Source organism: Pseudophryne corroboree, chromosome 6 (assembly GCF_028390025.1).
Source record: "Pseudophryne corroboree isolate aPseCor3 chromosome 6, aPseCor3.hap2, whole genome shotgun sequence".
Taxonomy (NCBI): Eukaryota; Metazoa; Chordata; class Amphibia; order Anura; family Myobatrachidae; genus Pseudophryne; species Pseudophryne corroboree.
The window spans coordinates 250,303,352-250,316,423 of NC_086449.1; the positions used below are offsets into that span (position 1 = coordinate 250,303,352).

The following is a 13,072-nucleotide window of genomic DNA, read 5'->3' on the forward strand; positions in this document are numbered from 1 at the left end:
CATGCGCCGCCACCGCAGTGCGCAGGCGCATCAATCCCTGGTGATAACCTTCGCCAGGGAGCGACAGAACTCACGAAGAAAGCGTTCACACCCGCAACCGCAAGAAGACTGACAGGAAGAAGCCAGCTGGAGGCGTCAACTGACCGTTTTCAGGGAGTGTCTGTCGGAACGCAGGCGTGCCCAGCCGTTTCGAGGGAGGGATCCTGACGTCAGCTCCTTCCTGGATGATCACAGCGAGTAAGTCCTAAACTGTGCAGCTCTCTGCACAAGCGAGTGCAGCCCTGCACTGCGATTCCCCCCTCCCTGTAGGTGGCGACTACCTGATCGCAGCAGTGCTAAAAGTAGCCTGCTAGCGATCAGGTTGGAATGAGGGCCACTGTTTTTTTCTCTTCCGTCCTAGAGGATACTGGGGTTTTATTTAGTACCATGGGGTATAGACGGGTCCACTAGGAGCCATGTGCACATTAAGAATTTGATAGTATGGGCTGGCTCCTCCCTCTATGCCCCTCCTACCAGACTCAGTTTAGAAAATGTGCCCGGAGGAGCCGATCATGCTCCTGAAGAGTTTTCTGCATTTATTGTATATGTTAGTTATTTTCAGGCAGGGCTGGTTGGCACCAGCCTGCCTGCTTCATGGGACTTAGGGGGGAAAACAGCCCAACCTCTTGAAGGGTTAATGGTCCCATTCCCCGATGACAGGACACTGACCTCCTGAGGGAACTATTCGCAAGCCCCACCATGGCGACCGGGGTGGAATGGGTCTCCAGACACAGTACACAGCTGCGTCTCAGTACACTGTACACAGTACCCACACTGGCAAAAACAGCCTTAAAACGGGTTTCTCTCAAAAAGTGGGAATACCGCGTGCCATTAAAGGGGCGGGGCCTTCACTATGAGCGGATCCAGCAGTTCACCAGCGCCATTTTTCCTCTGCAGTGGACACAGACACTGACTAACAGGGACGCGCAGATCCTACGGAGAGACTCCAGATTACCTCAGCAGTACCAGGGGGTCATAGCAGGGGGGGAGAGAGATTATTAGTGTACTAAATCCCCTATCAGGGTACTTAATCTGCAACTTGGCTAAGCTTGGCATTAGCGATAAGGGCGTGGTAGGGGCTGGCTCCATATAACTCTGTGTCTCCCTGAAGGGCTCTTTGTGGGTTAATTGTGCTTAACCTTTTCCTGTGTGTGTGTGTGCTGTCACATTTACATTATGTCAGGCAAAGAGTATGTTTCTTGTACAGTGGAGTGTTCCTCTTCACCAGGGGGCTCACTACTGGGTAGTCAGGGCAGTGCACCTTCCCAGAATAGCGGTGCTGAACCGGAGTGGGTTAATTCCATTAAGGCAGGCATGTCCAAACTGCGGCCCTCCAGATGTTGAGAAACTACACATCCCAGCATGCCCTGACACAGCTTTAGCATTCTTTGACAGAAGAACTGTGTCAGGGCATGCTGGGATATGTAGTTTCACAACAGCTGGAGGGCCGCAGTTTGGACATGCCTGCATTAAGGGAATGATCTAAAATATTTCTACAAAGCTATCCCGCAATGAGAAAGAGACGCAATACTTAAGACAGACTGTGGATGAGTTTATGAATAGAGACTCAGTCCCCAAACCAGCGTCTCAATCCCCTCCCATTTGTCCGCAAAAACAATCCCTGGCCCATATCCTGCAGTCTGACTCTGACGCTGACGGATCAGACATGGAGGAGGGTGAGGTGGATTTGGAGGGGGATGCTACTCTGTCACAGGGAATAGAGGCTCTTATAGAGGCTATCAGAGATGTTCTGTAAATTCCTGAAAAGGTGTCAGAGGAGTGTGAGGAATCTTATTTTAATTTAAAAAAGAAGTCCTCAGTCACTTTTCCTGCATCAAAGGAATTGGATACCCTGTGAATAACCATGGGTAAATCCTGATAAGAAATTTCAAATCCCTTAAAGGTTGCTCTTATCTTATCCTTTTCCTCTAGAGGATAGGGAAAAATGGGAAAATCCACCAATAGTGGACGCATCAGTCTCTAGGCTGTCACGTAAAATTGTATTGCCTGTCCCTGGTGCAGCCTCCCTAAAAGATACGGCTGAACATAAAATTGAGACTACACTTAAATCATTGTACACAGCTGCTGGAGTGGCCCAGAGACCCACTATTGCATGTGCGTGGATCACAAAAGCCATTGCTAAATGGTCAGGTAACCAAATTGAGGGGTTAGATTCCTTGTCTAAGGGGGATGTTGTTTTACTCCTGCAGCATATACAGGACTCTGCGAACTTTATGGTGGAAGCCATAAAAGATTAGTTTGCTTAATGCACGCACCACCACTAAGGCAGTGTCAGCATACAGAGGCTTGTGGCTACACCAGTGGACTGCTGGAAAGGCGTGGAAGGCCTGTCATTCACAGGAGAGGCCTTGTTTGGAGACAGACTAGACAAACGGATCTCCAGAGCTACTGCGGGTAAGTCTACGTATCTTCCTTCCGCAGCTCCCACAGCCAGGAAAGCTTATTCAGCTTCAAATTTACAGTCCTTTCGGACAGCCAAGTTTAAGGGAGAATCCAGAGGTGCTTCTACATCTTCCAGAGGTACAAGAGGTAAACCATGCAAACCAGCAACTGCAGGTGCTCAGGAACAGAGCTCAGGCTCTGCTTCCTCAAAGCCTTCAGCATGACGGTGGACCGCGATGCCTGGATTGCTGTCAGGTGGGAGCCCGACTAAAATTCTTCAGTCACATCTGGTCAAGTTCGTGCCGGGATCCCTGGGTCATAGATCTTATTTTCCAGGGCTACAGACTGGAGTTCCAAGACCTCCCACCTCACAGATTCTTCAAATCAGGCTTACCAGCTTCACAAGAGGCAGTATAACTTTACAGCAGGCCATCCAAAAACTGGTACAGACTCAAGTCATTGTTCCAGTTTCACCTCATCTGCACAACAAGGGGTACTATTCCAACTTGTTTGTAGTACCGAAACCGGGCGGTTTGGTACGGCCAATTCTGAACCTGAAGTCCTTGAATCCATTCTTAAGAGTGTTTTAGTTCAAAATGCAGTCTTTGAGAGCGGTGATCTGAGGTCTGGAGGAAGGGGAATTCCTAGTGTCTCTGGATATCAAGGATGCGTACCTTCACATTCCGATCTGGCCGCCTCATCAGGCTTATCTACGGTTTGCACTGCAGGACTATCACTACCAGTTCCAGGCCCTGCCATTTGGTCTCTCCACGGCACCGAGGGAATTTACCAAAGTGATGGCAGAGATGATGTTTCTCCTTCGCAAGCAAGGAGTGAACATTATTCCATACCTGAACAACCATCCAGGGAGAGGATGCTGGACAGCATTGGCCTCTCAACAAAACTTCTTCAGGAACACGGGTGCATTCTGAACCTTCCGAAATCTCACCTAGAGCCAACATGGATGCTCCCATTCCTGGGAATGATACTGGACATGGAGTCGCAGAAAGTGTTCCTTCCATTGGAAAAGGCATTGGTAATCCAGTTGGGATGTCCTGAAACCAACCCGGATATCGGTGCATCTATGCATTTGCCTTCTTGGTGGTCTCTTACGAGGTGCTTAAATATGGAAGGTTTTACGCATGACCCTTCCAGCTCGATCTGTTGGACAAATGGTCCGGATCGCATTTTCACATGCACCAGAGGATCCGTCTGTCGCCAAAAGCCAGGATCTCCCTTCTGTGAGTTCTCACCTCGTCGAGGGTCGGAGGTTCGGAATTCAGGCCTGGATCCTATTAACCACGGATGCAAGCCTCAGAGGTTGGGGAGCAGTCACCCAGGGGGTGCAGTTTCAAGGAAGATGGTCAAGTCAGGAAGTCATCCTTCCAATCAACATTCTGGAACTCGGGGTCACATACAACGCCCTTCTGCAGGCCTCTTATCTTCTTCACGATCAGGCTATTCAGGTCCAGTCGGACAATGTGACAGCAGTGACGTACATAAACTGACAGGGCAGAACGAAAAGCAGAGCAGCGATGTCAGAGGTGTCAAGAATTCTGCTCTGGGCAGAAAAAAATGCTGTGGCGTTGTCAGCGGTCTTCATTCCGGGAGTAGACATCTGGGAAGCAGACTTCCTCAGCAGACACGACCTGCACCCGGGGGAGTGGGGCCTTCACCCTGAAGTGTTCAGGTGCTTGACACATCGGTGGGGATCTCCACACATTGACATGATGGCCTCTCATCTCAACAAGAAGCTCAAGCGGTATTGTTCCAGGTCGAGAGACCCACAGGCAGTGGCGGTGGGTAGACTCCATGGGTCTATCAGATTGTGTACATGTTTCCTCCACTTCCTCTGATCCCAAGAATTCTGAAAAGAATAAAAAGGGAAAAAGTTCAAGCAATACTCATTGCTCTGGACTGGCTAAGAAGGGCCTGGTACGCGGACCTTCTGGAGATACTCCTCCAAGATCCATGGTCACTACCTCTTCGTGAGGATCTTCTGCAACAGGGCCCGTTCATCTATCAGGACTTACCGCAGCTACGTTTGACAGCATGGATGTTGAACTGCTGATTTTAGCCAAAAGAGGGATCCCTAACAAAGTTATCCCGGGATGGGGATAACATCTAACATTACCACCGTATTTGGAAGAAATACGTCTCTTGGTGTGAGAGCAGAAAATATTCTGCTGTGGAATTTCACCTGGGATGTTTCCTGCTTTATCTGCAGGCAGGTATGGATGTGGGCCTGCGTCTGGGCTCTATAAAAGTCCAGATTTCGGCCTTGTCCATTTTCTTTAAAAAACAATTGGCTTCTCTCCCTGAGGTCCAGACGTTTTTGAGAGGTGTTCTGCACATCCAACCTCCCTTTGTGCTTCCCACGGCACCTTGGGATCTCAATTTGGTGCTGCAGTTTCTCCAATCGGACTGGTTTGAACCGTCACAGGAGGTTGTCGTAAAGTACCTTTACGTGGAAGACCATCACACTGTTGGCCTTGGCTTCAGGAAGACGTGTGTCGGAGCTAGGGGCGTTGTCTCACAAGAGTCCCTACTTAATTGTTCATGAGGACAGAGCTGAACCTATTGTGGTTCCGGCTGTTACGGGCACCTCTGCTACTTCAAAGTCTTTGGATGTTGTGAGGGCTTTGAAGGTTTATGTAAAGAAACAGGAAATCCGACTCGCTGTTCGTTCTATATGATCCCAATAAAATTGGGTGTCCTGCTTCAAAGCAGACAATTGCACGCTGGATCAGGTTCACTATCCAGCCTGCTTATTCCACGGCAGGTTTGCGGGTTCCGAAATCTGTAGAGGCCCACTCTACTAGGTCGGTGGGTTCTTCCTGGGCGGCTGCCCGGGGTGTCTCGGCTTTACAGCTCTGCTGAGCAGATACTTGGTCAGGTTCGAACACCTTTGCTAAGTTCTGCAAGTTCGATACTTTGGCCTCTAAGGACCTTCAGTTTGGTCAGTCAGTTCTGCAGGAACTTCAGCACTCTCCCACCCGGTTTGGGAGCTTTGGTACTTCCCCATGGTACTAAATGGAACCCCAGTATCCTCTAGGACGTAAGAGAAAATAGGATTTAATTACCTACTGGTAAATCCTTTCCTCGTAGTCCGTAGAGGATACTGGGCACCCGCCCGGTGCTTCGTTCTTCCTGCACTGTTACTTGGTTAAGTATTGTTTGTTCAGCTGTTGCTGTTCCTGTTTAAAGTTGAGTTAGCATAGCTTTCCTCGGTTTTGTGTGTGCTGGTTTGAAATCTCACCACTATCTTTATCCTTTTCTCAAAGTATGTCCGTCTCCTCGGGCACAGTTTCCTAGACTGAGTCTGGTAGGAGGGGCATAGAGGGAGGAGCCAGCCCACACTATCAAATTCTTAAAGTGCCCATGGCTCCTAGTGGACCCGTCTATCCCCCATAATACTAAATGGAACCCCAGTATCCTCTACAGACTACGAAAAAAGGATTTACTGGTAGGTAATTGAAATCCTATTTTTAGGATTTGTTTGTGTATTGTGTTTTACAAGAGGTTTCATATACTGTAAGTGGCCCCGAGAAACCCTGATTTAAAATGCACGTAGCCATAACCAATGCAGGAAAATTACACTGATGATCCTATTTGAATGCATGTATCTCTGAGTGAATGTCTCAACACACTGACTCAAATCTTGTAGATGTTCGAATGATTCGAGTCAGGAAAAGCTGAAGTGTTGAGACATGACACTCCCTGCAGCAGCCTCTCTCCCCAGTTCACACACACTCACATACAGCACAGCGCAGCCCACGTCTTTCTGCCGAGTCCTAAGTGACTCCTGGTCTCAGGATCCGCCCCTTGTCTCTCCCCCAGGCGATGGTTCTCCTCTCCTGATGAGTCCTGAGTGACTCCTGGTCTCAGGATCCGCCCCTTGTCTCTCCCCCAGGCGATGGTTCTCCTCTCCTGATGAGTCCTGAGTGACTCCTGGTCTCAGGATCCGCCCCTTGTCTCTCCCCCAGGCGATGGTTCTCCTCTCCTGATGAGTCCTGAGCAACTCCTGGTCTCAGGATTCGCCCCTTGTCTCTCCCCCAGGCGATGGTTCTCCTCTCCTGATGAGTCCTGAGTGACTCCCGGGCTTAGGATCCGCCCCCTTGTCTCTCCTCCAGGCGACAGCTCTCCTCTCCTGATGAGTCCTGAGTGACTCCTGGGATTAGAATCCACCCCTTGTCTCTCCCCCAGGTGATGGTTCTCCTCTCCTGATGAGTCCTGAGTGACTCCTGGTCTCAGGATCCGCCCCTTGTCTCTCCCCCAGGCGATGGTTCTGCTCTCCTGATGAGTCCTGAGTGACTCCCGGGCTTAGGATCCGCCCCCTTGTCTCTCCTCCAGGCGACAGCTCTCCTCTCCTGATGAGTCCTGAGTGACTCCTGGGATTAGGATCCACCCCCTTGTCTCTGCTCCTAGTCTCTCTGCAGTGCGATGCATTGAAGATGAGCCGTGAGCCATGACACTGTGTCGAGCCACTCCACTGAGCTGAATCACGTGACTCGACACACACCAGTGTCTTGGTTTGCCCATCTCTAGGCCCTCATTCCGAGTCGTTCGCTCGGTATTTTTCATCGCATCGCAGTGAAATTCCGCTTAGTACGCATGCGCAATATTCGCACTGCGACTGCGCCAAGTAATTTTACAATGGAGATAGTATTTTTACTCACTGCTTTTTCATCGCTCCGGCGATCGTAGTGTGATTGACAGGAAATGGGTGTTACTGGGCGTAACAGGCCGTTTTATGGGCGTGCGGGAAAAAACGCTACCGTTTCCGGAAAAAACGCAGGAGTGGCCGGGGAAACGGGGGAGTGTCTGGGCGAACGCTGGGTGTGTTTGTGACGTCAAACCAGGAACGACAAGCACTGAACTGATCGCAGATGCCGAGTAAGTGTGGAGCTACTCTGAAACTGCTAAGTAGTTTGTAATCGCAATATTGCGAATACATCGTTCGCAATTTTAAGATGCTAAGATACACTCCCAGTAGGCGGCGGCTTAGCGTGAGCAACTCTGCTAAAATTGCCTTGCGAACGATCAACTCGGAATGAGGGCCCTAATCTCTAACTAAATTTTTCCCCCCAAGGATGTAACAGCTACACATTGGGGGTAAGGTTCAATCAGGGAGATTGATGGACTATTCAGGGAGATTGATGGTATTTCAGGGAGTCTCCTGCAGAATGAGGGAGAGTAGGCAAATATGTCTTTCTCTTTCTCCACTTTATATCTATCTAAGGCTTGATACATCTCCCCCACAGACACATGGCACAAATAGATCTACATTGAGGTGGACGCCTCTTGAGGTGCAGCTGAATGAAGCTATGCATGCAGATGTGCTCGTGTTACCCATGTCTTTTCCTGCGTAAGCTAAAAGTGCAAATCAAACTCTATCAACCCCATAGTATATAACTAAAAGAAACAATTAACTTGTACTAAAAGTATATCCCATACAGGTAGGTACAGACAGTTCTTTACACAGAAATTAGAGCCTTGAGGTAATGTATTCTTTAACATGTGCAGATTTAATCCTATTATGTTGATTATACAAGATCCTTATAAAATGATAAATAAAGATTTATTCAGGAATATATTAACATAGTGCCACATTGTCAGACTAAAGGTAAAAACAATGTATGCATTAGGCTAATGTTGCACTTTAATAGCCCTTGGCATTTGTTTCCTTAGTGTGGCATTATGTCGGCGTCTGTGGCGGATTCTCATTTGTCCTCATCCAGCTTATTCTGATAACTGCATTTGCTCACACCTGGAACAAGAACTGGTGAGATTTCCTTCTGCTCAAAGAATTTGATTTAACTTTTACAGGATGATACATTATTATTTCGGACCTCTGACTGAGAAATGGCAATAGTAATAATCGGATTAATTAGTTCTACGTATACTGTACACTATTGTCACCACATGGGGGCAGTAAAGACAAGTTACCAGCAATAAATTAACTTTCCTTTTGTGCCATTTATGAGTCCATTCTTTAAGTCAATTCTTTAAACACTTAGGGGTAAATTTACTAAGGTGGGAGTTTTTTTAAAACTGGTAATGTTGCCCATAGCGACCAATTAGATTCTAGCTATTATTTTCTAGAAGCAGGTAGATAAATGTTAAGTAGGATCTGATTAGTTGCAAAAACTCCCACCTTAGTAAATTTACCCCTTAGAGCCTTATTCAGAGATGTACAAAAATACATTTGCAGCTGTGAATCTTTGCTCAGCAGCTGTGCAAAAACCTGCTAATATTGCAGCCTGGAAGCTGTATAGAGACGCTCAGAATCAGCCTACCTCTGCTATATGCCAGCGGATGATCTGTGACACTGAACTTACATGTAACAGCTGAATATTTTATGTGTACAATAACCACGGTCATAAAACACCTGCCTCTTCTCTTTCTCCCAGGCTGACCGGAGCACTGAAAGATAAGCGCTGGTATATTGCTGTGCTCATGACCACATTGCTGTTCTATTTTATTGCCTCCCTGGCCTTCTATTTCCTATACACGTACTTCACCCACCCAGCTGGCTGCCTCCTGAACAAAGGACTCATAAGCATTAACGTCAGCTTGTGTATAATCATGTCCTTCATTTCCATCACCCCTTGCGTACAGCTCAGTAAGTACAATATATATGTTTGGCTTCCCATTGCTTTATAGACGTTCACCAGTAAATCACGCAGGGTGAAAAGCTGTTTTACGCAGGGAGATTTTCCCTGTAACATGCATTGCTAATAATTACAGATGCTGGCACTGGCCACATACCATAACAGGTTAGTATAAGCCATTCCTTGAATTTCAAATAAAAAAAGAGCTAAGGGTGACACAGTCAAAACGGATTCATCCACATTCCAATTTACGCTGATACATAAGTAGTGTTTTTATGGAACACCACCCCTTTATATTATTACAATGACTCCACACAATGAGATCTCCTTTCTACATTGCTTCACAAACAAAGGTGCATCGATGCCCCTAGACCTACTCTATACACTTCCAGTGTCTTCAGTCTCCACCCAACACGACCCCTATGTCTGTGCAAACCACCGCCCTTTCTCTGGGTAAAACTGAGGACTGAGACACACTGTGGGTCCAAAACTGACCTTCACACTTTGCATATGGCCTTCATTGTATTTAACAACGTTTTGTAACAATATTTATGTAAAATGTTCCATACATTGACAAGATGTAGAATACTAGTTTGTAATTACTTAGGCTTACCATACTATCCTTTTAAATCTGGACACTCATAAATTACACAGGTTCTATGCTTGATTAAAACCAGGTAAAATGCATGCTTGAATTAAGCCAGCCACAGAACCTGTGTAATTCATGAATGTCCCTGTTTAAAAGGATAATATGTAAAGCCTATAATAACTATCCTAGGTGTAAAATACCACTGTGCAGGAAGCCATATCACCCAACCAGCAGCTGTGATTGTGTGATACCCCATTATAATAAGGACATTTTTTAAAACAGTGTATGGGCCAGTGCCATTTTAAATAAAGTTTATTTTAAACAACAACAACAAGAGCAGTTTGATGAGTGAGGGGAGAGTTGGTGAAGCCACATATGAGCAGAGATGAACAGCTGGGAAAGGGGAGACACATGAGCAGAAAGCTGATATAAGTAGCAGAGAGAGTGTCCCATCAAGGGGGCTGTGTCATGAATGCTCCCCTGACCTCAGAGAACTGCAGTGTAAGCAGGCAGAGCTCTGGAAAGACCACTTATACCCCTTTCAGACCGCCAGCTTGTAACCCGGGTTATTGAACATGAGCATGCATATCCCGAGTTGCTGTGCGGTCTGAAAAGTGCCAGAGGAAATATCCGAGGTAGAGCAACCCGGTATTTCAACCCTGGTAGTGACCAGGGTTGAACACAGTTTTAACCCTGGTCGCTGTGCGGTGTGAACGGGTTGCCAGGTCGATGCAACCCATTTCCCGTACACACTCTATGGATGGGCGGCGCTTGGAGGTCATCTGATCTCCAAGCGCCGCTTTTACATGCGTCACCGCTGACATCACCAGCCTGGCAATATGCCGAGCTGAGGACGCTACTGTGAAGGGGCCAAGGCAGGTCGCATCCGGGAAGCACCCCTGTATAGCTCGGGATCCGGTCTCTAGGTCGACTATTGGTCAATAGTAACAAGGTCGACAGGGTTGGAAGGTCGACAGGGTCTCTAGGTCAACTTGTTCTAGGTCGACATGAGTTTTTCACAATTTATTTTTTTAACCTTTGCATACTTAAAGATCCACGTGGACTATAATTGGGAATGGTAACCTGTGCCGGGCGCAGCGGCAGCAGAGCGAGGCACCTTGCCCGAAGCATGGCGAGTGAAGTGAGCCATGCGAGGTGACACAGTGCACTAACTGGGGTTCCCGGTCACCCTATGAAGAAAACAACACAAAAAAAACATTAAAAACTCATGTGGACCTTTTGACCTGTCAACCTAGACCATGTCGACCTAGAGACCCTGTCAACCTAGTTACTGTCAACCAATAGTGGTCGACCTAGACACTGTCTACCTAGTTACTATCTACCTTCCATACCACACCTGCACAGCTCCTGGGTGCGACCCGCCAAATGTGGTCTGAAAGAGGTATTAGAGAAGGAGGAGAGCGAGAGCCCGCCCGGCAAGGCTAGAGAGTAGCAGTCATTGGGGCAGATCCTACAGGTGCCTGACAGAGCGCAGTCAGCTTAATGTGCAAAGGAAACTTCTCATGTACAGTGGCCACGTAAAAAACTTATCAAAGAAAATACTAGCGGACACGTCTTTTACTTGCTGTTGTGCATTCAGACAGAAACACTAACAGCAAGTGTGGCTGCAGCATGACATATAGAAAGAAATATAATTTTACTTGTGGGACTGAAACTAGGAGATGTTCTTCACTACACCTTTGATATTGTTTTTCTTACCAAGTTTCAAGTATAGACAATGTAATTACTGGTGCCACTGCCTAACATCACTGGCCTCACAGTCCTCCACAGGAAACAGCATTACGACAACTTACTGCATGGAACTATTGACCCGGGCCTAATCAATTTACTTCATTGTGTGCCCATAAGATATATTAGCCATATACTGCATACATTTATAAGGCAATAACTCTCTTTGTGTAATATTGTTTCGTTTTCCAGCTCTGCTGCAATGACACTTAAAATCCCTCTGCTTTTTTATATAGAAAATAAAATAAATGTTCTTGTTATATAAAAATGTAAACCTACTATAACATGCTTGTCTTGTTCTTTGGCATTCTGAAGTTTAGCTGCTATTCTCCGCTGGTCAGGTCTATGTCAGTGTAACTGATTGCCTCCTGACCATCAAAGAAATAACCTTACCAGATTTATGTTTAATCTATTCTTCTAAATCACATAAGAGCCTGTAGTACTCCAGCAACCCCGCTAGTAATTCCATTGGCACAAATCATAGAATGAGGCCATGTGAGGGCACGACATTGGCTAGTTAGCATGTGAATGCTATTCTTGTATCTTGACATTTGTGCCCATAGAAACTCAGAGTAAACTCCTGCTTTGATGTTTATACCCCCAGCAGTTATGAGGCCACCAAAAAATTGGCAGGACCAGAAGCTGTGTTATCACCTATTGGATTCACAGCTCAGTCCATATCATTGCCTTTCAGTATGTTGGTAATTGTAATTTATTGCATCTTAATATTTGTGTAATATTAGTTTTCTGTTTTCTAGAGCAGCCTCGTTCTGGATTGCTGCAGTCCTCCATCATCAGCTGCTATGTCACATACCTTACGTTTTCAGCCCTTTCAAGCCGACCTCCAGAAAGAAGTCAGTGAAAAATTCACTATTTAAGAATAATAATAGATGATGCTGCATAGAACAAAACATTTCTGTCACTGTTATTGTGGTTTTATATACTGGCTGTGTCCTTGGTTGAACCATTGAAATCTAGAGCTGTCAGCATTGCTATATGTGCCAGTGTGAGATCACAATCCAGTTCACACTTTCCTAGTGCTCATTGTTTTGTAATAACAGAGATTGTGTTCACCGTGGGGGATTTATATCAAAGTTTTCCAGACAGATCAAACAGGAATTGTCAGCACATCACAGTGGAACACAGCTATTCTCTTACATGACAAGCACACACTCAACAAAACCTTATGTCCCTTTCTCTTTATAGCTTTGGACTAGTATTTTACCTCTTTATCATTGTTTTCTATTGATGTATGTGTTTTTATATCATCTAGTATGTTGCTATCACTCAATCCCAGTGTCTCTCACATTCTATAATTTCACTATATTTTTTCTTAGTATTGTTTAACTCTCTGTAAAACATTTCCATCAAGCTTTTGTCCCACTGTTTCTTTTTTATTTTTATATATATAGTTCTCCTACCAATTTGTCTGAAAATGTCTTTCTCTTGGTATCCCTGTGTTTTGCCCATAATACTTTTTGTGGTCTCTATCACTTAGAGACAGGCTCCTATGTAATGCGCATGCATGACAGCTGTCTGCACATGCACATTGCACTTTCGCCAGACAGTGACTCGGCAAAGTGTGGAAGGCTCTGCTGAAGCCAGAATGGCTTTTGCTAGATCCCCATAGCAGCCAAGTAAAGCTGGCGTAAAGCACCTAAACATTGGGAGCGCTTTC

General features: G+C 46.3%; 1 protein-coding gene across 1 annotated transcript in view; it reads left to right on the forward strand.

The window, feature by feature from the left end:
* SERINC4 (serine incorporator 4) overlaps nt 1-13,072 on the forward strand; it is a 109,790-nt gene that overhangs the window by 29,317 nt on the left and 67,401 nt on the right. The window contains exons 5-7 of the mRNA XM_063929958.1: nt 8,134-8,227; nt 8,856-9,067; nt 12,153-12,248. Coding sequence (XP_063786028.1) covers nt 8,134-8,227; nt 8,856-9,067; nt 12,153-12,248 — 402 coding nt within the window. The remainder of the gene's footprint in view (nt 1-8,133; nt 8,228-8,855; nt 9,068-12,152; nt 12,249-13,072) is intronic.